Below are 26,795 nucleotides of genomic sequence, written 5' to 3' on the forward strand. Positions count from 1 at the left end.
TCCCCACCCCCGAGTCCCCACTCCCGGGAGCCCCGGCCTCCGAGTCGGACGTAGCTGAGCAGTATAGGAGGGCTCTAACGCCAAGAGGACTGTGGTGATGGTGTGTGAGGACTGATTCCCAGAGCCTTGCCTGACCTCTGACCCATGAGCATGGGGAGGATTGGCATCTCCTGTCTTTTTCCTGCTTCCTGGCATTTCAGCACCTCTCCAGTGGGGTGTCCCCAAATTCTGAACACCAACTTATGTCAAATTATCGTCATCAGCCTTCTGGCTGCTGCTGTCTCACTTTCATACTTTTCTGTTGTCATAATCCGAAATAAGTATGGATGGCTCTCCAAAGACAAGAAGTTTCAAAGGTACTTGGCACGAGTTACTGACATTGAAGCTACAGACACCAATAACCCCAATGTGAACTATGGCATCGTGGTGGACTGTGAGAGCAGCGGGTCTCAGATATTTGTCTATTGCTGGCCACGGCACAGTGGCAATCCTCACGATCTGTTGGATATCAGGCAAATGAGGGATACAAACCGAAAGCCTGTGGTCATGAAAATAAAGCCCAGTATGTAAACAATAAATATCTGCTTAGTAACCAAAAAAAAAAAAAAACCAAGTTGGGAATAAAGAAAGGGTGAGCCAAGCAAACCAAACAGGAGTCCAGCAGGGGTCTAGCAGCTACACAGGGGCAGTTCGCTCTCCAGTGGAACAATTTATGGTTGCCTGAAGTGGCTGAGAGGCAGACCAGCACTGCAGGAGACGGGGTAAGCTTTCTGAACCCATCAAGAACCTCTCCCCAAATAACGTCCTCAGGTTCACGGAAGCAGAATCATGAATATAACTGAGGAAACTCAGAGGCCACCCACAGTTACCCCTGATGGGTCTGTGGTCACCAGACCACAAAGTCTCACCACAGGAACTCTGCCACTGACTCGCTGCACGACTTCAACAAGTATGCTCCACTCTCAAATGTGTGGACCTAAGTGTGCACATGGCCAAAGATGAGGTGAGGGCTAAAGGTCCCTTCAGCACCACAGTGAAGCTCACACAGAGGAACAATTCATTTCCTGGGGAAGAGCATATGGATTCACTGTCGCTGTGTTTCAGACTTTGCCTTCTCATGATGGATGACCTGAGAAATCCAACCGCAAACACCCAGCTGTCTCAGCAAAAAATTTAATAGAGGAAAGGGAAGCAACCGCGGTCACTCACGGGAGTCACTCACCATCCAGCAGGTCTTCCCCATCATCCCTGCCATGCTCCTCCACTGCCACCTCCTCCTCCTCCTCCTCCTCCTCTTCCGCATCCTCCAGCTCCACGTCTGGGTCCAGGTCTGGATCGCTCCCTGAGGCGGATTCGTCTGACATGGCTCCCAGAGGTCCTCAGTGGACATTACCGTCTCATGGTCCACTGCAGGGGTCCTGGGAGGAGGACAAGACGCAACAGAATCACTAAAGGATTCACTTAGGAACACACATTTTTCAAAGAGAAAATGTCAAGGATGAATACCCTGGTTAGGTATGGAGCTAAGCATACCTAAAATCTCAACCTTTCCCACAAGGACACTGGCCCTAAGACATACTGTGGTGACTCTCTGCCCACTCAAGACTCTCTTACCTGCTTGTTTGGTCCCTTTAAAGAATTTTCTTGTCCAAACACCCTATATACTTCCGAATCTCCATTGGTTCATTCCTTCATGCATTAACTGCTTCCTGAGCACCAACTCAAGTCAAGGCTATGGTTTTAGTCATGTATGGATGTGAGAGTTGGACTATAAGGAAAGCTGAGCGCCAAAGAATTGATACTTTTGAACTGTGGTGTTGCAGAAGACTCTTGAGAGTCCCTTGGACTGCAAGGAGATCCAACCAGTCCATCCTAAAGGAAATCAGTCCTGAATGTTCACTGGAAGGACTGATGCTGAAGCTGAAACTCCAATACTTTGGCCACCTCATGCGAAGAGCTGACTCATTTGAAAAGACCCTGATGGTGGGAAAGACTGAGGGCAGGAGGAGAAGGGGACGACAGAGGATAAGATGGTTGGATGGCATCACCAACTCAATGGACTTGAGTTTGGGTAAACTCTGGGAGTTGTTGATGGACAGGGAGGCCTCGCGTACTGCAGTTCATGGGGTTGCAAAGAGTCAGACACAACTGAGTGACAGAACTGAACTGAACTGAGCACCAACTCTTTACATCTCTGTAGATATATATACATGCATATATAGTAGCAGGCACTCAGGCTTTGGGGACACAGTACAAAGTAGAGAAAAGTATGTCAGAAGGTGTTATTATCTTATATAGTGTGGCGGAGGTGGGGGTGGGGAATGGGGACAGGAAAGTTCTCACTGAGCAGAGGCCGGAAGGAGCAGAGAGCCACACAGACATCTGCAGGGACTGTGTCCAGGCAGAGCAAGCAGCAAAGGCGAGGTCCTGGAGGAGCTGCGAGTGCTCAGGGAATGAGGAGAAGGCCCTATCTTGGAGCACGACAAGGAAGATGGTCCATTCTCCCATCACCTGAATAAAATGCTTACGGGCAACTGACTACTCATCACACTGTCACTCCTCCCGAGTAGGTAGGGAGCCTCAGAACGCCCGCGCCCACAGCTCAGCTCTCAGGCTCTGCCCTAGCTCGTGGCCCAGTTCCAGCTCCATTTCTTCCAAGAAGCCTTTGTCCACTGAGCCAGTCTTCTGGGATCACGTTCCCTCTTCTGAACTCCAGCAGCCATGCTGACCAGGCTGACCTTCACTGAAGGCTTCATATGAGTTACTTGGCAAAGTGTTTGCCTTCTTTGGTTTCTCACCTCCTGATCCAGTAGTAAGCCCCTAGTGGCAGGGATTTAGCTGGTAACTGTTTCTTTGTATCCTAGAGCTAGAAGCATGTCCTATTCAAATCACTCCTATTCACATTCACTCTCTCCTGCCAATCTGCTTGCTCTATTATATGTAGTATGTGTCAGGCACTGCGCATGTTTGTCCACCTCTCTCTCTCCATTTTACTATTAGCAAAAGTCCTTTCTTCTTGAGTGAAGAGAAAAAAAACAGGATAAAGAGAAAGCTAGCTGTTTTGTGATACAGCAAATACAACAAAATATTAATGTGAAGATTCACCAGTTCTTTCCATTTTTCGGTATATTTCAAATTTTTTATTACAAAATGTGGGGAAGAGGGGCACAAGATAAATAATCTTTCGTAAGACAAACAGCTGTAGACAACCACATCCAGAATCAGGTCATCCTAAAATTCCCTCCCAAAATTAGGAAAAAAAGAAAGAAACACAAGTATCTCAATTATTCAACACAAATACCATTCTAAACCTGGAATCTCTTAAAGTTCAGACACAATTTGAAACAGAACTTCTACGTTCTCCAGAATAGAAACAGAAACAAAACAAAGCAAACTGGATCCTTTACAATTTTGGAAAACCAGAATTTACGACTGCTCAGTTAAAAAGCACAGGAATAATGAGCGTGTGCATCCTGACAGGTCACATACTTAGCCTCTGAAGACAACAAAAGCAAAGAGCAGCTGTGGATGGTTCAGTAATAGAATTCAAATTTTTGCATTAATAACACACTTGCAAAAACATTTACAAAGGGCATTAAAGTACAGGGAAGAAAAGTGACACACAAATACACATTAATGGAACTAATGCTGAGCTACCATTCACTGACAAAGCAAATTTCAAGTCTCTGAGGGAAATCTATGTCTTTAGTTCATTAAGTTTGAAAAAGGAAGTAGAAAACCAATCAAATATCAGCAGGTTTAGAAGTGAAATTTATTTCTGAATATTAGTATAATGATAATTCATGAGCAACTACTCTGTTTGGAAGTCAATGTTCATAATCAGCATAAACCCCCTGTTTCATTCTACACTGCTTGAGGTAAGTTATTTTGCTGTGTGCCTGGCTAATTATGGAGTGGCTTTTAGAGAACAATTTTTAATTAGCAAGTACCTTTAGGTAATCTGAATTCCTGGCATTTTACAGAAGAAATTGTGTGGTGATGGAAAAATGACAATCACTTAGAGGTTAGCAATAACAAGGAAAAGCTTCCTGCAAACCCAGTTAACAAACATCTTTAAAACCATCTCAGCCGCAAGCTCCTGACAGACAGAAGCAAACATCAATTAAACATTCAACCACCACATATGTTGTTAAGACTATGAAAGACATTGGTCCAGCCCCGCTCTTAAAACTATTTTAAAAAAGAGGACACTTTTAAAATAGTACCCAGGCCATCAGATGCCCATATCAGAGAAAAAACTGGCAAGTAATGGCTCTCTTGCTGCTGCTGCTGCTGCTGCTAAGTCACTTCAATCGTGTCCGACTCTGTGCGACCCCACAGACGGCAGCCCACCAGGCTCCACCACCCCACCCCACCCCCGGGATTCTCCAGGCAAGAACACCGGAGTGGGTTGCCATTTCCTTCTCCAATGCATGAAAGTGAAAAGTGAAAGTGAAGTCGCTCAGTCGTGTCCAACTCCCAGGGACCCCATGGACTACAGCTCACCAGGCTCCGCCGTCCATGGGATTTTCCAGGCAAGAGTACTGGAGTGGGGTGCCATCGCCTTCTCCAAATGGCTTTCTTAAGTCCCACCAAATTTGGTTTTTCTCTTTCCCTCCCTTCTACAGGCCACTAGATTTCTTTACAAAGACAACACAATGAGTTCTTTTCTCAGCTCTTCAGAGCCACACTAACTACTTAAGGGGCAGGTTTGGCTGTTACTGATCACCTTCAAAAAAGCAACAAAGGGAAAATGGCAGAGGAAAAGCTGATCCTATAGGCAGCAGCACAGTCAACTGCACTTTGTCTCTAAGGGGATCCGCCCCGACACACACACTTCCATGTGGGCATAGCCTTTCAGAACACAGGGAAAGCAGCCCTGATTTTAAAAATTAGCTCTTGGGGACTTTCCTGGCAGGCCTGGGCCTATGGTTAAGAATCCGCCTTCCAAACAATTCCAAACTCATTCTACGAGGCCACAATCACCCTGATACCAAAACCAGGCAAAGACAACACACAAAAAAGAAAATTACAGGCCAGCATTACTGATGAATATAGATGCAAAAATCCTCAACAAAATTCTAGCAAACAGAATTCAACAACACATTAAAAAGCTCATATACCATGATCAAGTCAGGTTTACTCCAGGGATGCAAAGATTCTTCAATACACACAAATCAATCAATGTGGTACACCATATTAACAAACTGAAAAATAACCATATGACCTCAACAGATGTAGAAACAGCCTTTGACAAAATTCAACACCCATTTATGATAAAAAATGCTTCAAAAAATGGGCACAGAAAGAACCTACCTTAACATAGTAAAGGCCATATATGATCAGCCCACAGAAAACATTATTCTCAATGGTGAGAAACTAAGAGCATTCCCTCTAAGTTCAGGGACAAGACAAGGGTGTCCATTCTTACCACTATTATTCAACATAGTTTTGGAAGTCCTAGCTACGGCAATTAGAGAAGAAAAAGAAATAAAAGGAATTCCAGATTAGAAAAGAAAAACTAAAACTCTCATTATTTGCAGATGACATGATACTATACATAAAAAACCCCAAAGAAACTATCAGGAAATTACTAGAGCTAATCAGTGAATTTAGCAAAGTCATGGGATACAAGGTCAATACACAGAAATCACTGCACTCCTATATATAACAATAAAAAAACAGAAAGAGAAATTAAGCAATCAATCCCATTCACCAATGCAACAAAAAGAATAAAATATCTAGGAATAAACCTACCTAAGGAGACAAAAGACCTGTATATGAAAAATTATAAGACACTGATGAAAGAAATCAAAGACGACATAAACAGATAGAGACAGTCCATGTTCCTGGGCAGGAAAATCAATATTGTGAAAATGACTATACTACCAAATGCAATCTACAGATTCAATGCAGAAGTGAAAAGTGAAAGTGAAGTCGCTCAGTCATGTCCAACTCTTTGCAACCCCATGGACTATAGCCTACCAGGCTCCTCCGTCCATGGGATTCTCCAGGCAAGAATACTGGAGTGAGTTGCCATTTCCTTCTCCAGGGGATCTTCCCGACCCAGGTATCAAACTGAGGTCTCCCGCATTGCAGGCAGATGCTTTACCCTCTGAGCCACCAGGAAGACTCACTTTTACTTTTTCAGAATAAAAAATTTCACAAGTCATATGGAAACACAAAAGACCCAGATAGCCAAAGAAGTCTTGAGAAAGAAGAATGGAGCCGGAGGAATCAACCTTCCTGACTTCAGACTATGCTAAAAAAGCTACAGTCATCAAAACAGCATGGTACTGGCACAAAAACAGAAATACAGACCAATGGAACAAGATAGGCAAGATAAACCCACACACCCATGGGTATTTTAGTTTTGACAAAGGAGGCAAGAGTATACAATGGGACAAAGACAGCCTCTTCAATAAGTGGTGCTAGGAAAACTGGACAGCTATGTGCAAAAGAATGAAATTAGAACACTTCCTGATGTCATACACAAAGATAAACTCAAAATGGATTAAAGACCTAAATGTAAGACCAGAAACTATAAGACTCTTAGAGGAAAACATAGGCAGAACACTCAACATAAATCAAAGCAAGATGTTCTATGACCCACCTCTTAGAGTAATGGAAATAAAAACAAAAATAAATAAGTAGGATCTAGTTAAACTTAAAAGCTTTTGTACAGCAAAGGAAACTACAAACAAGGTGAAAAGACAACCCTCAGAATGGGAGAAATAATAGCAAGTGAATAACAGCAAGTGAAACAACTGACAAAGAATTAATTTCCAAAATATACAAGCAGCTCATACAACTCAATACCAGAAGAACAAACAATCCAAGCAAAAGTGGGAAAAAGACCTAAAAAGACACTTCTCAAAGAAGACATACAGATGGCTTAAAAAAACACATGAAAAAATGCTCAACAGTGCTTATTATTAGAGAAATGCAAATCAAAACCACCATGAGATACCACCTCACACCAGTTAGAAAGGGGATCGTTAAAAAGTCTACAAACAATAAATGCTGGAGAGGGTGTGGAGGAAAGGGAGCCCTCTTGCATTGCCGGTAGGGAATGTAAATTGATACAGCCACTATGAAAGATGGTATGGATACTCCTTAAAACACTAGGAATAAAACCACCATATGACCCAGCAATCCCACTCCTAGGCATGTACCCCGAGGAAACGAGAACTGAAAGAGACACATGTGCCCCAGTGTTCACTGCAGCACTATTACAGCAGCTAGACCATGGAAGCAACCTAGATGTGCACCGGCAGATGAATGGGTGAAGAAGCTGTGGTCCATACACACAGCGGAAACCAGACAGGAGAAAAAAGTTGATATGAAAAAAAATGCATTTCCCCATTTCCTCCTCATCCCATGAGAGACACTGCTTCAATCTTCAGTGAAGAGGAGCGCTGCTTCTAAGACACAGACATACCAGGAGACTGACTTGGGTGTTGCTGCCCCTTAAAAATGACCCGTATTCCTACAGAGCAAATTCTGGGAATCAAATTCTATTTTAATGAAACTGGAGAACTAGCTATTTAAAGGAACTCCAAACAGAACCACTTTGATAGGTAAATATTCAATCCCTAAATAATATGTTAACCTTTATAGTTTAATATATTGGGTTTACTTTTGAACTGTTGTATTGGAGAACACTCTTGAAAGTCCCTTGGACATTAAGGAGATCAAACCAGTCAAACCTAAAAGATATCAACCCTGAATATCCATTAGAAGGAATGATGTTGACGCTGAAGCTCCAATACTTTGGCCACCTGATGCAAAGAGCTGACTCATTGGAAAAGACCCTGATGCTGGGAAAGATTGAAGGCAAAAGAAGAAGGCAGCAGAGGATGAGATGGTTGGATGACATCACTGACTCAATGGACATGAGTCTGAGCAAACTCCAGGAGATAGTGAAGGACAGGGAAGCCTGGCGTGCTGCAGTCTATGGGGTCACAAAGAGTTGGACATGACTGAGTGACTGAACAACATCATCATATTGGGTTTGCTAAAAGGAAGCTATAATTATGAAGAAACACACAGCCAAACCCAGTGAGCCTCTCACATCAACCTTGAGAGTGAGGGAAGAGAGTTTTCTGCCCTGCTAAATTAAAAGACAAGGACACCTGTCTATAAAGTGCTACCTGACCAAGAACCAGTGGAATTAATCATGTGTGCACAGCCCTCAGACACACCCTTGGCGGGGAGATACACAGAAGGAAACAAACACACACACACATACACACACACAGAAGCTTTTGTTCATAAAGCTGACCATCACTCACACACACACACACACACACACAGAGCCTTTGTTCACAAAGCTGACCATCCCTGAAGAGTCCACACTGAAAACTGCAAACACACACGGCTTCACCGGACAGGCAGCTGGTGAAATTCCAGAGACGTCTTAGTGGTCCTCAGCAGCATCCTGATCTTGCCTTTGATATAAAATAATCCATTCCCAACTGCCATATCCTCATTAATTTTGGTGACCCTGAGTAATATTACATTTCCTCAAGTGCTCTCAAAGCAATTTAACAGCAAGTACCACTCACATCTTTTCTCCATTAAAAATATAAACAAAACCATGCATTTACGCTAACATACAAGGGGAGGGAAGTTTTCAGAGCAAGCCAACATTCAGCCCAAAACTTGAAGCAACAGCCCTTCAAAGAAACCTATTAGTCAAAGAATCAAAGAGGGGGAGAAGAGAGTTCAGTTCATATATAGAAATTCCTGGATATCTATTACAAGATTCTTCAATCTGCTGTGAGAGATCAACTGTGGATCTTGAAAGTTATTTCTAAACACTTTTCCTGTGGCAAGATGAAAATCTAAAGTGTTACTTCAAAATTCCAAGCTGCCCAAATGCCTTTTATCTTTCAGTTACTTTAAAACATTTAATACACATAAGCAGTCACAGAAGCTACACTGACAGAGATCGAAATATGTTTTTCGGAACTCAAATGAGACTTTCAGCAATTAAGACAAAATAAAGAAAGAAAGATGAACAAACATACCCAGGCCTCCAAGGAGCTGGGCCACAGGAGACAACTCTTCCGAAAGGCAATGCAAGTGAGCCCAGCACCAAGCACAATAGAGGCGCTGAAGCTACATGTAGAGAGGCCTAAAGACTAGCCACAGCTCGTGGGCAACTAGCTGCATTACCAAATGTTCTCCCAGAGCTTCTTCCATAACCCCTCTTACTCCAGAGAGAAGAGAGATGGGCCTGAGTTCATCTTTAAGATCTCTTCCAGATTCTATGACAGCAGTTCTTAAAAGGTGGTCCTGGAACCCCTGAGGGTCCTTGAGACCCTTTTAAAAAGCCAAATTCCTATATGGGTTAAACAGCCATTCAAAGTGCAAGACAGACCAATGGATTTCAGTGAAATAGAATACAAAAAGTTCCTTGATAACGGTTTCAAGCTCTCTGTAACCATTAACCTTGTATACCAGAGTTTTGGTATAATACCAACGAATACCCACAATTATATGAAAAGGATGTTAAAATACTCCTGTCGTTTCCAACTACATTCTCCATGTACTTCAACAATATAAAAAGTCAACAACAAAACAGTCAGTCGCAACAGAACAAATGCAGAACCAGATCTGAGAACCCAGCTGTCTCGATTCAACCAGACATTTTCAAATTTTTGAACATGTAAAACAATCCCACTCTTCTAATTTCTTTGCTTTGGAAAATAGCTATTTTTCATTTGAAAGGTTACTTATGTTAATATATAATTATTTTATTATTTTAGAATGAATTAATATATTTTATTTCTCAGCTTTCATTTCTAATACAACAAATATTGACCAGTAAAGCACTCTGGGGTCTTTAATAATTTTTAAGAGTATAAAAGGATCCTAAGAGCAAACAGTTTGAGACCTGCCATTCTAATACAACAAAACTCTAAGATCTGTGGTCTTCCCCCCCTCATTTTTAGGTATCACAAAGAGAAAAATTGGCTTTAAGGAAAAGCATAACATGCAGAGAACCACATTACACGAACATTATAAAATCTTCCATAATATTTAAATAAAACCCCAAAATTAATCCGATATATAAAAATGATACAGGTTATTTTATAAATGTAATTAATCATCAAGGGCAAATTTCCTTAGTAACTCAAGTTAATACTACATTGTTGCTTAGTCGTTTCATTGCGTCTGACTGTTTTGCTGCCTCATGGACTGCAGCGCACCAGGCTCCTCTGTCCATAGCATATCCCAGGTAAGAACACAGGAGTGAGTTGCCATTTCATACTCATGAGGATGTTCCTGACCTAGGGATTAAACCCGTGTCTCCTACAAGTCTCCTGCACAGCAGGTGGATTCCTTACTGCTGAGCCACCAGGGAAGACCAATGCTACATTTGCAAAGTCAAATTTTCACTTTTACCACTGAATCTCTGCTATCCACTCTCCCTTTAAAATAGCCAAGGGCTGAGGTACACTGCCCTCCTCGTAAATCCCCCTTGGCTCATGCCCTTCATCCAAGAAGTTACTGAGAAGCACATCCCTGCAAGAGTCAATCCCAGGAGTTTTGAATAAGTGGGAGTTAAGCCCTAGAAGGCCACTGCTGAGGGGAGCAAATAAAAGATTCATTTCATTCTCCATGGAGTCAGCTGAAAAAAAAAAAAGCGGGGGTGGGGGGAGGGTGAACGGAGGGAAGGGGGAAGGGAGGAGGGGAGAGAGAGAGAAAGAGAACGAACAATTGAGCTGGGAAGACAGGAGCTAAAACAGGGATGACAGATTTGGCTATGAGAAGCCTGTGTGACATAGACACTGCTCCCGAGAGAAATGTGGGTTCTGGAAAAAAGTCCCTCGCTCACACACACGCACTCCACATATGTTAAAACATCAGATCTGTGTAATCTGAGGGTGGAAAAAAAAGTTAAGATCCCTGGATCTCTAAATGCAGGGCATGAGGCAAGAATAAATGCAATTCTGGCTAAATATGTCACCATTCAACTCGTGAGCCCTGTGTCTCTTCCACACAGCTCTGACTTCTTAAAACAGGGATTTCAGAGATAAGGACCAACTTGGCAGGGGCATGGATGGCCCACTTACCCGAGGCTCCCTGGAGCCTAAGCCAGCCCAGTTCAGATGAACCTGAAAGCAAGTCAGGTTTATCTACTGGATGGTGAGACTGAAGAGGCTTGGAGAGAATCCAAATCATGCTTGATGTCCCACCACAACTGCCTCCAGTCCTCTCACCAGCCTCTTCCCTGAGCCCTCTGAGACCACCCCCTCTCCTAAGACCCCTCCCTTTCCAAGAAATCTATCATGAAGCCACAGAGCTCAGCCTGTGTGCTTCAAACCCAGACAAGCATAAGCTGTGCAGAGTGAGGGATGGCTCATTCACCCCTCACAGGCCTGCAAACATTCAGCATAAATTCTGGTCAAGACATCTCTGTATCTAGTCAATCTACCCACCAGACACAATCCTGAAAAGCTCTATCCAAGTAGCATTTCAACAAATCAGAGTTTTTACAAATAAGACTACTGCGGGGACCCTTACCTGAATCCTTCCATAATATAGCCACTAATTTTCTGAATTGATGTTGGTCACTTTAGATTTTCAATAATCATTTATTTTAAAAAAGTTATACCTACCTCATATACAGGCTATATACTGTGGTTTTTCCAAAATTGCTGCCTACTATAAATAAAATCTCTAATGTGTAACTTATTTTGCGTTATGTACTCACAAACTGTATTTCTATAGCTACTCAAGTTTTTCCACTTTGGCTTTGTCAGTGACACGGGCACTCTGTGCGCTTAGCTCCGCAATGACATAGGTAAACTCTTCTGCTTCCAGTTCTCACAGTTCTAAAATGAATGGTAATGCTACTCAGGGGCAGACACCTTACAGTGCCTATGCAACAATACAAAAATACATTTGGTCTTTGCCCCTGGTTCCCAGCACAGGGCTCCCAAAACCTGTGGAATTTTCTGAGTGACAGGAGTGTCTTTTGTTATTCTTACCGAGCCCCTTTTGACCAGACCTGAATTTAGGTTAGTGAATTTCTAGAGTGGGATCCCTAGAATGCCTCAGGATGGGACTGGCCAGCAGTAAGACCAAATGGCCAGAAAGAACTTTCAGCCTCACCCACCAAGCTCCAAGATGGGGGCAGGGAGCTGGAGATGAAATTCTATGAAACCCCCTGAACACTGAGATCCAGAGGGCTTCTGGATCAGTGAACACACCGAGGTGCTGGGAGGGTGGCACCTAGAAAGGGCACTGGTGTACGGCAACACCTCCTCCCATACCTTGTCCTACGCTTCACTTCCATTTGGCTGTGCTTGAGTTGTATCCTTTACAATACGCCAGTAAACACACGTATAGTCTTGAGTTCCATGAATCGTTCTCGCAAATGTTTGAACCTAAGAGGGGCTCGTAGGAACCTCTGATTTATAGTCAGTCAGTCAAGGACACTCGTGACTGGGATGTGACGCAGGGGCAGTTCTGTGGGACTGTCCTCACCCTGTAGAGTCCGCACTAACTCTGAGTAGTTAGCATGAAAACTGAATTGCTGAACACCAAGCTTGGATCCAGAGAATCAGAGAATTGGTCATCGGTGCTGGGAAACATCTCAGGGTCACAAAGACTTATAAGTGACAAAATCACAAGAACTTCTATCTGCAAAGAGCAACAGAAAATTTAAAAATGCATTATTTCTTGATTTCCCACGTGCAAAAATAAAGTGTGGCATTTACTGCAATGCAACAGGTAACCTGTGCCTTTAAACAACTAAATGTCACTTTCCAGTTGACTTAGATTAGTAATTACATGATACATGAATTTGTAAACGGGAATCCATAGTGAGTTCACCCCTCAAAGAACAAAGGAAAAAAAGAACCATAGATAAAACCAAATCTGTTATCAACACCATTTTCCACATTTTCACTGAATAATAAAAACTGATTCTGAGAATCAGGAAAAAAATGAGTGGAACCAAGGAGGATCATTTAGTGACCTAAGCAATTTAAAATAAGCATAGAAAAACAAGGGCTTCCCTGGTAGCTTAGACGGTGAAGAATCCACCTGCAATGTGGGAGACCCGGGTTTGATCCCTGGGTTGGGAAGATCCCCTGGAGGAGGGCATGGCAATCCACTCCAGTATTCTTGCTGGGAGACTCCCCATGGATAGAGGAGCCTGGTGGACTACAGTCCATGGGGTCGCAAAAAGCTGGACACGACTGACTAAGCACACAGAAAAAGAAACAAAAATACATACAGAGTCTAACCATCACCTGTCTATTAGATATGTCTCCCTCCCTTGGCCAACATACCCACTAAAGACAACCAAGCCTATTAACAGCTATGAAAATGTGGCAGACTTGAATTACACTAATGAGTTCCACTCAAACACAATCCCTGTACTCTGAAGGTGGCACCACCTTTCTCTAGAGTGCACGGGGAAGTCAGGATCAGAAGTCAAGAGCCTCCTAGGACTAGCTGTGTACATCTCACCACATATGTAAAGTAATTCTCTAAGGACTTTCAGGTTGAAGGAGACTATATGCAACACTGGGTCTTAGACCTGGAGAAGAAAATAGCTAGAAGAGCCAGCACTGAGAACAACAGTTGATGGACTAGGGATTAGATGGACTATGGATTAGATAACAGCAGCGTACCAGTATTTGATTTCCTGACTGTGAGGACTGTTCTGTGGTTACAGAAGAAAATGTCTTTAGGAAACATACAATCAAGCATTTAGGGGTAAAAGTAAACAGATAATCTAAAAGACAGTTAACAAGGAAGGGAATAGAACCATCTATTCCTGGTTCTCCAGATTTAAACATTTAACAAATACAAAAATATCTTATTTCAAAGTACAGATTCGACAAGATCACCTAGCTAACTATTCTCCTTAGAAAATTAGTAACAAACTTCCTTTCCTTTAAGACACAAGAACTTAGGGTTAAAAAGGCTAATTAGCCTCCTAGGATCATCATGAACAGACAGTATGTCCTCTCGCTGGGGGGCAGGCGTCCCTCCCTCTTCCCCTGAGCCCAGCCAACAACTGGAACTATCTCTGAGGCAAATCTCACTTGGGTTCCCCCTGGAAGGCTCTAGCGCTGAGCAATGGCAGAAACAAACAGTACCCCACAGGCAGGTAGAAATTGGATGCGCTAGCTTGCCCTCCCTCTGTGTAGAGGTGGCCCAGTTCAGAACTATTTCTAAGGAGACTTATGTCATCAATCTGCATTCCGTGTCTCACTGGTCCTTTATGGCCAAGGTTATGTGCCCAGGCTTAGGCTCTCACACACACAGACACAGACACACACACCTGCTCTCTCGCTACAACACTGTAAAAATATGTAGTTTAAGATTCACCACTGAATCAGAGTTAACCTAAATAAATTTGCACTCTACAAGTCTCTTCTCTAGTCTAACACTGGAAATAAACACTGAAGAAACCAGTGACAGCCAAATCTTAGCAAAGCTAAGTGGGAAATAGTGTGCATCTGACCTAAAGCCAACACAGTAAAGTAGGAAAAAAGGCTTCTTCTTTCAAATTAATACTCCTATAATGTCTCTGGGGAAAAGCACATGGAGTCTGGACAAACTCAGGCTACAGATTTTGCAAGTAAGAAGAGAACCCACAGGAAACCCTCACTTCTGTAAGCCGAAAACAATGGATACTAACCACTGGGAAGAAGGGCCATGTGTCAGAGACTAGAAGATGACCTGTGTGCCTCCCATCTCTCTTCAGATAAAGATGCCATTCCATGGAGACAAGACCAAACTTCAATCTCCCAAATGAGAGGTGATACAATGGAGAGAACAAAATAATTCACACAGTGACATTATGGCAAGGAGATATTGTCATGATAGTGGCGATGAAGGGATGAAATAAAAGCTTAAGGAAATATTTTAAAGGAAAAAGTGACCGACAGTTATTTGCTGAAAGAATGGTCAAAGGGCCAGCAATTCATTCAGGCCAAAGCTTAGGCATCTCCTATGATAAAGACACTGTGCCAGGCACTGTGGGGGTGATATAAATACATGCCTCGAAAAGGAAAATTTAGATGTAGAGCAAGAAGCCGTAGGAATCCAAAACAGAAACAACAAAAATGTCATTTCTGGACATCAAAGATGTCTGTAGCATTTGAACAAATAACAAATACCTAATCAAACCTAATTCTAATTTAAAATTACATCTCTAATACAAAAATGAAAAATGACATTACTGTCCCATCAGGAGATTTACAATACATTTTCTCCCCTAATTACGTTAACCATCTGCCCTAAACACATCAAGTACCCAAGGACACTCATTACCCTCGTCCAGTTAACAGTACAGTCTGGGCAGCATGGTTTCTCTCAAACCAGGGTGAGGCTGTGCCCTGGGATCAGACCTCAAACTTCCGCCTCATCAGCACTCACTGTGCCAACTGCCAACTTACAGCAGTTGGCCACCACCACCCAAGAACAACCTAGGTGGCTGAGAGTGAAGAAAGCTAAACACCACCACCCAAGAACAACCTAGGTGACTGAGAGACAGGAATAAAGGTGGAACACCTAGAGCCAACTGCCAGATCTCAAGGACAGGGTTTCCAGGCCTGCATTTGGGAAAGAAGGTGAGTAAAGTTCCAATCTTCCAGTCATTCAGCCAACAAGCAGTCATTAAGTATTCTTGTGACCTATTCTCAAGTGGACACTGCCCCTACGCTGCAGCCAAAATGAAAATGCCCCCAAAAGAGAAGGGGAGTGGTTAATAGAAAAATGACAGGATAGGGAGCTAATTTTCTCTCCTGCTCACCACAAAACACAAGAAAAAGGAATGCAACTCATTGTTACATAACAGTGAGGCTGAACAAAAGGCCCAGCTAAGTCAATGGCTCATCTGCAGAGCATTCTGAACCCAGGGTTAGAGGCTGCCACTCGGCCATGCTAACAGAGAAAAGAACTAAACACCCTACATCACAGCCATTTCCACACTCTCCTCGTCATCTCTCCATTAACTACAAATAAAACCACTGGCTTCCATAACAAACAATTCTGACAGGTGGGCCTCTTCATATTCCAAAGTCCCTGTTTAAGACAGTTCTGCTCTTGGTGAAGCCCATGTGATTATTTGTGTACCAGTGTGGATAAGGCAAAGTAGGCAGGCCTCTACTTAGGTTTTTGACCTGATACTAGTATTACATTAATACAAGCTGTATTTTACTCTTTAGGGTAAATAAAATGTTGACATTTTAAAAATAATTATACACTTTGAACTTGGCTTCTAAAAGATGCCACTCACACAGAAGGATGGAAAGAACCTACGCAGTTTTAAATACCATTAGTGCTGCTGTTATCTTGATCAAGAACTGCGAAATGCGCTCCATTTCAAATTTCAGAAAGAACACAAACCAACACTAAGTGTGCCACTTTATAGCTTCCCTGCTGATTCCACTTTTGCAGCAAAAGCCCATAAAATTATCTGAGAAAGAAATGATTAACTGAGAGTGAGAGCTTGACTATTGGGTATACCACAGTCTCGAGTGCAGGACTGCACCAGAGGAAGATTTCAGGTCAACAGCCCTAGAAACCAGCTGGTGGAAACCAGGAAGAGTGCAACGCAATGAGCAAAGTACATCTACCAAGTTGGACGAGGACGTCCTGCTTGGCCCCTTGGCAGTGGAAGAGAGCCTGCAATTTTCTCACTGCGAAGCATCTGGAAATATGGAGGAAATTATAATCAGCATCCATTCTGCATGCACAACTATTCCCACACAGCAAGTAAGAGAAACCCCCAAGAACCAACAACGAAAGGCAAACTGAAACCACAAAAACCATGAGCTCTCTCACTATAGCGGTCCTAGGTGAAGAGGAGGGTATCAGTCTTGGGGACGGGGTGGAGCAGGGAGACACAGAAATAATACCCTGGGTTCAAAGAAGCTGAAAAGAAGGGACTGAGACCTCTATATATACTCTCATGAAACAGTGGTCTAGGTGGAAAAAAAAATCTAACCACCAACACAGAAGACAACATAAAATCTTGTGTCAATTTAGGTTGGAGGGAGAAAAAAAGATGTCCAATGGGAGTCTGTAACTAGGACTGCCCTCAAACCAGTCTGAGGTTGAAATACATACTTACATACTTACTTACTTACATGGTCTAAGAAATTAACCAAAACTAAAGTGGTCCCAAGCAAGGGATGCTTCTGCATTGCCTAGAAGTAAATTTATAACATCTCTTGGATATACCTCAACCAGGACCACTAAGATAAAGCCTTATTGAAGATGAGCTCATAATTCAAAAGTACAGAGGAGGGACTACTCACAAAAGCAAGAGTCGAGAGGGCCAGATTCCTAAAGCTCTACCTGCACCGTGAAGAGAGAACACCCATGCAGGGATGTATCAGAAGGACAAAGGCTCCCTTCTGCTCCGCAGCCTGACAGACAAGGGGACCATTCCTGGGGTAGGCCAGTTACCTGCCCAGAAAACTGATAGTACTGTTGCCTCAAAGCCTCTTCTCCTCAAAAACAAAAGAAGTGGGGCCAATGGGCACTGGGTGTTAAGCAACTCTATAGACAAAAGGTCTGAATCTCAACAGAAGAGAACCTGAGCCTGAGGAAGCACGACCTTTATACATTCATGAAGCTCAATCCTGGCAAGTTATGTAGACTTCCCAAAGCATCCGAGACTGCGCTGGACAGGAGGGAAAAGTCCCCTTTGTTCTCCCCTCTGGACACTGCCTTCAGGCGTCCTACACCCTCCATTATCATCAACAAAATGGGAAGAAATAAAGCTTCCTTCATTCGGATTTGTAACAAGGAATCAAACACACGATCCTCGTATTTCCTAACAACGTCCTATTATAAACACACACTACATGCTCCACAAAGCTGTGGCTGCTCCCTTTTAACTCTTTTTTACCCCCTCTTTATAACATCATATCTGGGCTAGTTTCTTCAACAGGTTATATCTGGTTTACCCAAGAAGCCACATATACCTAGATTTACTGAATCCTAATATTATTAAATTTCTTCTTCTCTAGAGGGTTAAAGGAAAGGGTGGACTCCAAGAACATCTCTTACACTTCGGCTCTACGCCATCTATTTCTAACTCCTCACTCTGTATTTGATTAGGCATCCTAGGTAACAAATCTCACACTCTCAGTTACATCAAAAGGAGAATCCCAAATCTACCACATTCTGCTAATTGTGGCCCATAGTGGGCATTTGTTCCCTGTGTAAGGGAGACAGACAGATTGCTTCACTGCTTTGGGGAAGCCACTCCTGATTTGTGGATTTCCTGAGTTCTTACCAGGTTCTGGCAGCAGTTTCAAACACTTCAGAAGGCTTGTATATATACAACACATTAATATTGGGATAAAGATGCTATAACCAGCTCACAAACCCTGAAAAGCCCATCAGAAGATGAACTGATTATTTAATTTTGCTTTCCAAAAGTTGTCTCCTCTGGGCTGCCTCTAAACAACAGGAAGTAATTGACTCTTAAGGAAGATTTGAAAATAACAACAGCATATTTAGAGAATTACATGAGAGGAACCTCAGTGAAGAAAAAGGGATCATCATCTGTAGAGGACAAGCTGATATTCTACTGAGCAAGTAACTAATCCTCCCACACCTGGGCCTTTTCCAATATCAGGGAAAGTCAGTACTTTATCAGCAGACTTAACAATCAGTTAAAATTCACTAAAGATACTACTGAATGCTTATGCACAGAAAAGAGTTTGAAAGCAATAACATCTTAGCAAAACGATGAAGGAAAAACTATGGTATTTTACATTCGAACTGCTGACTGTTGACTTTTGATAAACACAAGGGGGCAGGGGGTAGGGATATGCAAAAACCATGACTTAGAAACCAAGAAGTTCTTTTACTAAGATGCACATTCTCTGTACCCTGACATAAAGAGGCTCTGAAATCTAGAATCAGGCTGTTCTATAAAGCTTCAGAGAAAGAGAAGCGATGATGACTGAGAGCAAATACTTGCAAAGTGCACACACCATATGAAACCAAATCCATTATCTAAAGATTCAGCCTCCTAGTCAGGGTACTAGTTAACAAAGGAGAGTGAATAGCAATGGAGGTCCAATTTGAAAAGGGAGGGAAAAGATGGTTCCACAAAGATAGTTCTAACACATCCAAATGCCAAAACTCAGAAAAACCTTGGGCTGTTTTTAATAAGAAGTTCCATTCCTCATGTCAGAAATTGACCCTTAACTAAGTTATTAAAATTGACAAAACAGCTCAACAAGAAGCTTTGGTGGTCTCTGAACATCTTTTTCCAGACAGCGATACTTTCCAAAATTCTACTCAGCTCAACCAAAACATACTAAACAACTATCATCTACCAGGGACACAAAGATAAGGAGGAAACACAGGTCAGGACAGATCAAGCATTAAGAGGAATGAGGCCCAAAGTGAGTTCTGAAGAAAGATTTGGACAGAGTTAGGTAATGTGGGGCAGGTAGGGCTTTCCAGGTGGCACTAGTGGTAAAGAACCACCTGCCAACAATGTGGGTTCCATCCCTGGGTCAGGAAGATGCCCTGGAGGAGGGCATGGCAAGCCACTCTGGTGTTCTTGCCTGGAGAATCCCAGAGGAGCCTGGCAGGCTGCAGTCCATGGGGTCGCAAAGAGGCAGACATGGCTGAAAAGGCCGAGCACACACGGGGCGGGGCGGGGTGGGGCGGGGAGGAGATGCTTAAGACAAACAGAGACGAGGAGGCTCAAAGGTGCGACTGTGTGAACAACCAGTGATAGACAAAAGCAGACGTGAAATCAAACAAATCCAAGAAGACTGCATTACTGGAGCATAAAGCAGGAAGTACGGGGGAAGAGTCAAAACCAAACTCGGAAATGCAACAGGATCTAGATCACCGAGCACCCTGTTGAGACTGGATATTATCCTACAAGAAGACCAAAATAAGATGACCAGCTCTGGGTACTATAAACATCCCTCTGCACCACAGAATATAGAATATAAAAGCACAGGAATACGCAGTTTCAAGTTGGAATCCCACGCATTTTTCAGTGCCGCCCCAGGCAAGTCACCCCTCAGGGCCATAGATGCCACACTCCAAAAACGGAGGCATTCCTTACCTTCAAGGATTATTAAAGGAGAAGGTGGTGAATGAACATAAATGTAAAGCGTACTGTGAAGTTACACAGTTCGGTTTTTGCACAGTGTAAGCACTCAAAACATGACCTGGAAGAAATATTTGCTAGATGAAATGGAATATGAAGAGACGGGAAATAGCCAGTAAAAATGCAAAAAAAAAAAAAAAAACAGAGGAAAGATCAGATTTGAGAACTATTAGGAGGTAAAGGGCTAGCAGGGTACTGTTCTTCAAGCCCCAGTGAAAGAGTAAAAGACCCGTGAGGCCTCTTCCAGGTTTCCCTAATGGGGCCTAAGGAGCTGCCGTCACCTCCCCCTCGGACACCAGCCTAGACTGGAGACCAGATGCTCCAGCACAGCCTCGCTGTTAGTATCAGCACTGCTCTCACGGAGAGGGAACTCTTGGATGTCAGAGAGACTCTAGCTAACTGGAGCGAATTATTTACTTTTCCCTCATTTGGGGTAATGACACCCACACTTCAGGTGCTGGAAGCGTTCGTGCAGTATGCGACCCAGCAACATGACAAGGATTCAATAACTTAACACAAACGAATCCTATGCAGACGTGCAGCTTCTTTTACAGTGTCTCTCGTGAAAACACTACAGCCTTATCTCAGCTCCAGCCCACCTGAAGCCTTGGTAGCTGAGACTGTACAAAACCCATCAGTGTGTTGGTTCTCATATAGGCAACCAATGGCCCATTTAGGGAGAACCTATTTTTATTTCCAAAATGTATGTAACATCTTCTACCATAAAATGTGCTATCTGGTCTCCAAACAAATATAACTGGTTTCAGAGAGTTCAACTCTGGAAACAACAGCTGGGATGCCGCAGTTTTATCCGAAAGTTAAGTAAGAAAAACTTGGCCCCAAGCCCAGAAAACAGGCATTCCTCCTAGACAAAACTGGATAAACCAAGTCTATAAACAATGAGTGGATACAATAGTAGGGAAGGAAAGACACCGAGACAGCCAGAAAAAACCACAGCAAAAGGCCAACCCTTAGCTCAAAAAGGGAACCAAGGAAGACTCTAGAATGCACCAGTTCTGAAGCAGGCAGGGGAGGCAAAACATACCAAGACACCGAAGTTACTAAATGAACAGTTATCTGAAACACAGATTGTCTCCCTGCTATGCCAAAGATAAACTTTACATTAGCAGGACAAACTAAATAATCTGTTCACATTTAAGATTCAAGATCCCTTAGAAGAGGTTAGGCAGCTGGAGAGAGACAAACTGGGGAAGGAAGACTATCATTGGAAACAAAATTCAAACACATTAAATATGAAAGAGTAACAGTTTCTACTTCAACAGGCTAATTTATTGATGCTGCAACTGATTCATAGATTTGGTTTCTTATAAGAACTGTACTGACTGTACATGTCACAAGGTATTAGTCGCTACTTTCACTTATGGAATATGAAGAGAAATGAATCTTCAAAGGAGAAAAACTTGCCAAAATGCCCTTGACATGGAATTGTTCATTAAGATGCTGCCACAGCACATGGTTTTGATAACAATAACAAAAAATGCCACAAGCCTTCCTCTAAACATCTAAAAAAAACTGTTTATAAACACTTAATCTGAAATATCTACTGCAGAGTCATTAGAAGGGCAGGTCTAACAGGGGCAGCTGACAGATGAGATCAGGTCACAAGTCTCCGACAGAGGAATCTGCAGTGAGCAGCTTGCCCTAACCAGAACGTGCAAGACAGTTCTGGAGAAGCTCATGAGCAAATCCATCAATACAAGAATACATGGCTCTGCCGAAGATCTTCCGACCTATCAGGAAAAGTCTTTTTGAGAACATAAAATAGATACAGTAGAGCAAATTTCAGAGGTAGATTTTCAAGACCATCTTAACAGTATAATGTTGTATAACAAGTGGAAAAACAACTTAATAAGCATTTAGATCCCAGTTTTAAAAACAGAATTACACACTTGCAAGTATATATATGCATAGCTAAAAAAAAAAAAAAAAAAAAAGACGAGGAAAAGCACCAAAAGGTTATTAAACATTTTTATCTCTGGGTGACAGTTTTACCAAAAAAGGTATTATTTTCTTCTTTATTCTTTTGTTTTACAATAAATGGATATATGACTTTATAACTGTAAGACCAATATCTTTATACATGTATTCTCCCTCTACGAAGTCATCAGTGAACAAATCCTGTTTGGCCTCACCCCCATCCTGAGCAGCATCGTATTTTCAGGCTGTGACTGCTCCTATCGGTAGCCACATCCAGTGACCAACAGGCAAGCCCTCACACTGCCAACCACAGCTCACCGACTATCTGCCACAGAGATCCCGTCCTAGCTAGGGTTCACATGAGGGCCTAAAGCAGCACGTAAAAAAGATCATCCATTGTCAGAATTATCCTTCAAAGGCCTTTCCGATTGTCCACAAAAATACTGTATGAATAGTTTTCTGTATGTATTCCCAGAGAAAGTGAAAGTGTTAGTTGCTTAGTCCTGTCTCTTTGCAACCCCATGGACTGTAGCTCACCAGGCTCCTCTGTCCATGGAATTCTCCAGGCAAGAATACTGGAGAGGGCAGCCATTCCCTTCTCCAGGGGATCTTCCTCACTCAGGGATTGAACCCAGGTCTCCTCCACTGCAGCCACCACGTCTAATAAAATGTATCATTTGCTGCCTGAACTGGTTCAGCAAAATGGACCTTTTCTCTACTTTTAAGACAGACTACAAGAGCCATGAGATCCCTGTTAGCTCACCAGGCTCCTCACTTAGATAAGTGCAGGAACCATGACTTGGATCTGAGAAGGCAGAACCTGTTCACTGCCTTCCAGGGCATCTTCCTGACCCAGGGATCGAACCCAGGTCTCCTGCAATGCAGGTGGATTCTTTACTGCCTGAGCCACTAGGGAAGCCAAAGTACAATGTATGGCCAAAGTTTTTCTTCCAACAACTGATGACTAGATAGATAAAATGCATATAGCATATCCATAGAGTGGAATATTATCAAGCAATAAAAGGAAATGAAGTACTAACATGGGCAAGTTTTGAAAACATTATGCTAAGTGAAACAAGCCAGTCACAGACGGCCACATACTGTATGAGCCCATGTATCTGAAACGCCTAGAATAGGCAAAACCACTGAAACAGACAGTAGATTAGCCGTTACCAGGGGATAGGGAGAAGGGAGAAGAGGGAGTGACTGCTTAATGAGTACAAGTTTCTTTTTGTAGAAAAGAAATGTTCTGGAATTATAGAGTAGTGATAGGTGCATAATCTTGTGATGTAACAAAAATCACTGAATTAAATACTTAAAAATGGTGGAAATTTATAGTATGTGAATTATACTAAGGAAGAAGGAAGGAAAGGAGGGAGCGAGGTGGGAAGGAGGAAGGGAGGAGGTAAGGAGGGAGGAAAAGGCTCTATAGGGCAGAGGAAATGATTTTGCTGAGAAAGGGTGGTGACGACTTCCCAGAGGAGGCAACAGATCTGAACGTCACAGGGCAAACGGAGCTTTCCTTAAGAAGAGACTGAGAAAGTCATTCAGAGAGAGGGAGATATGCAGGAGTACAGTTCTGCAGGACTAGCAGCTGGGGAGCTCATGAGGAAATTGCGAGAGATGAGAAGTAGGCCGGATCCCGATCCAGCAGTGTCCTGAGGACCGTGTTTAGAGTCTGAACTTTGTCCTATATAAGGACTGGCAAATATGTGGCACTTGGCACCACTTTCTGTCTGTACCCCTGGCAGACATAACTGTTATGCCATTGAGCGCTTCTCTGCTGAGCTCAGAAGCGGACTCAGTGTCTATCTCCATGCAATCCTCCCTATAGTCCATGTGCCCCCAGTGGGAACCCCACTGAAGGATCTCAAGCAGGGAGGTGTCATTTGAATTCCCCCAATCTTTTTTTTTTTTTTTGATGGTTTAGTATGGTTTATTAAGCTGTGCCTCAGTACAGATGCTGGGGCTTGCCCATGGTGCTCTTAATGTACAAGGCCCTGACGTTCTGCCAATTTTTCTTGAGCAATGATACCAGGAAGTTGACAGCTAAGTGGATGTTGTACACAAGCTCATCATCTGTCATCTTCACGTGGCCAACAGCCACTGCCAGACACAGCACCTTCTTCATCTGGAACTTGATCGTGGACTTCACTTCATCAACTTTGGCCACCATGTTCTCATTGTGGGTCAGCAAGGAAGGGAACTTGCCAGCCTTGTTCAGGCCTGGGCCCAGGATTCGGGGGATCTGCTTGATCAGAGACTCTGAAGCCAAAAAGGCATCATATTTCTTGGCCAGCTTCTTGACCAGTTTCTTATTCTTGTTGAGTTTTTTCAGTGCCTCGATGTCCATGTGGGGGATATCCACAGCCTTGGCCTCATCACAATGCTGCTGGTCCCCCAAGACACACACGGAGAACTTGGGGCGGGGAGCAGGCTTAAGCCTGACGGTGCCTGAGAAACGTTTGTCCTTCTGAGGGTCATAGTTCTTCAGGCTGATCTGAAACTCCACCGTCTCCAAAAACTTTCTGCACTTGTGCTGGTTCCCGTGCAGGACTTCCCGCACCGCCTCGTAGAGGGTGTCGCGCGAGACTTTGCTGCTCATAGTTCTCTACGCCGCGATAACCGGAAAAGAGCTGAATTCCCAATTTAAAACGAACACTGGTAGCTCTGTGGAGGCAAGGAGGCTAAGCAGGAAGCGGTTGTAAGAGTCTGGACAAAAGGTGAGGAGACCCTGAACTAACATAGTGGCAAGGTGAAAGGAGAAAAAAGGGAATCTCAGACACCAAGGAGGCAAACCCAGTAAGACTACGGCAGCCAAGAGGGCCGTGAGGGCGGCCTTGCTCACCACTATCTCCTAGCATCCATCACAGAGCTTGATATACATGGGAGGACTCCACAGATCACGATCCAATGATTGTTTTTTCCTACATTCTCTCACTGAATCTTCACAATAATACCGTGAAGAAAGCAATGTTATTCCCACTTTCCAAATAAGGAATCTAAGTTTGAGAGAGGTTAAGTGACCTGCCAAATACACACAGCTAGAGAGTTCCTGTTGCTGTCGAGTCGCTAAGTCAGGTCAGCTCTTCGACCTCATGGACTGCAGCACGACAGGTTCCTCTGTCAGCCACCATCTCCCGGAGTTTGCTCAAATTCATGGCCACTGAGTCGGTGATACTATTGAGAGAGTAGGAGAGTGCAGTTTCAACCTAGACTTCTAACTCCAAGCTCTGGTCCTTGATCCAGGGTTCCAGCTCAAATGATGGAGCAGCTAACAGTGTTAATGGTGAAATGTCAGAAACAGCCGGAAAATGGGCTGGGGGTCAGAGATACAGATTTGGGTGTTCCTGTCACATTCAGGTAGCTGAGGTCTCAAGTAGGGATGATACTCAGGGAGTGTAGGAAGTGGGGGAACCAAGTCAAGGATAGGTCAAACCTTGAGGGAATATTGAAAAGGAGTCTGGACAGGGAGTCAGAGAGCCAGGGAAGAACCAGCCCAGGAGGATGCTATCGGGAAAGACATCAGCAAGGTGGGCATGGCCTAGATTAAAATCTACAGAATGTCAGATCCATTAGATGGAGGGGGAACCACAGAGAATCAGAAGATGTAGGGGAAGCATTCTAAATGGGGTTGAAGGCTGCCTGGTGTTTTCGAAAACCACAAGAGCAACAGAATCTGGGGAGTTTGTTAAAAACACGCAGACCACCAATAGCAGGGATCTTGTGAGAGTGACAGTCTCACTGAGCCTCTATTTTCTCATCTGTAAACTGGAAACAACAGTACTGGCTTCACAGTATTATAGTGAGGACTTTATATGCTTGAAGAGAGGCCCCACAGTTGACTGTGACACAGCTTGAAAACTGGCTTTTAGGAACCCCCCACTACAGGAAAAACAGACTTTTACCTGGAGAGAGATGGGTGACAGGCAACCCTTTCAGAAGGACTATATAAAAATGAGAGAAGGAAGGAAGGAAAGTCAGCCATTATAATCCTGGACTGGACATGGAGGGCCTGGGTGAAGAAGAAAGAAACCAGAAAGGATGAAACAGGGATAAGGCATTACTAGGGACAACTCACAGGAAGGAAAGAGAAAAACTACGTGTGAGTCTTGGGCTTGAAGTCTGGCATACCCTTCACCAGAATCAGAAAGAACAATAGAGGGACAGCTGGTTTGGGTGGCTGGGGAGAAATGAAAAAAAAATCCATGCGAGATATTTGGTAAGTGCTAGAAAATAAACATAAAACATATAAGGGCCAACTGGCAGTAAACATGTTTCGGACAAAAGAACAGCACACCAGTTCAGAATGAGGCTCATCTCCAGGATGAGATGGCTTGGGTCAGAGTCCCAGCACTGCCACTTTCTAGCTAAGGGATGCTAAAGAAGCTACTTAATTTCTCTAGATCTAGGTGTCTTTATTTGTAAAACGAGAATAACAGTACATGTAGAAGATTTTAAGTGAAAAAATACACTAACAAGCACACTGCCCAGCACGTGGTGCATCAGCTTCCAATCAACGCTGACGACTCCCTTCAGCTGCTCCACGATAACACGCAGCGCGAGGGCCTCCCCAGCGGCTCCAGCGGGAAAGAGCCCATCTGCCAAGGCAGGGGGTGCCGGTCTGATCCCTGGGTCAGGAAGATCCCTGAGAAGGAAATGGCAACCCACTCCCACATGGGAAATCCCATGGACAGAGGACCCCAGTGGCCACAGGGTTGCAAAG

The 26,795-nt window shown here is 43.4% G+C and overlaps 2 protein-coding genes across 2 annotated transcripts in view; both read right to left on the reverse strand.

Annotated features, from left to right (window-relative positions):
- The window catches only part of RAD54L2 (RAD54 like 2), an 88,948-nt gene that overhangs the window by 51,314 nt on the left and 10,839 nt on the right, over positions 1 to 26,795 (reverse strand). The window contains exon 2 of the mRNA XM_004018425.6: positions 1,223 to 1,418. Coding sequence (XP_004018474.1) covers positions 1,223 to 1,364 — 142 coding nt within the window. The 5' untranslated portion in view covers positions 1,365 to 1,418. The remainder of the gene's footprint in view (positions 1 to 1,222; positions 1,419 to 26,795) is intronic.
- LOC101117539 (large ribosomal subunit protein uL1-like) lies at positions 23,975 to 24,706 on the reverse strand. The gene has a single exon (XM_042236149.2). It carries the CDS (start codon positions 24,672 to 24,674, stop codon positions 24,021 to 24,023), a length of 654 nt encoding a protein of 217 aa, XP_042092083.1. The 5' UTR covers positions 24,675 to 24,706; the 3' UTR covers positions 23,975 to 24,020.

Source organism: Ovis aries, chromosome 19 (genome assembly GCF_016772045.2).
Source record: "Ovis aries strain OAR_USU_Benz2616 breed Rambouillet chromosome 19, ARS-UI_Ramb_v3.0, whole genome shotgun sequence".
Taxonomy (NCBI): Eukaryota; Metazoa; Chordata; class Mammalia; order Artiodactyla; family Bovidae; genus Ovis; species Ovis aries.

Excerpts from the sequence above, each read along its gene's own strand:
- LOC101117539 (XM_042236149.2), bottom strand. The coding sequence starts at position 24,674 with ATGAGCAGCAAAGTCTCGCGCGACACCCTCTACGAGGCGGTGCGGGAA.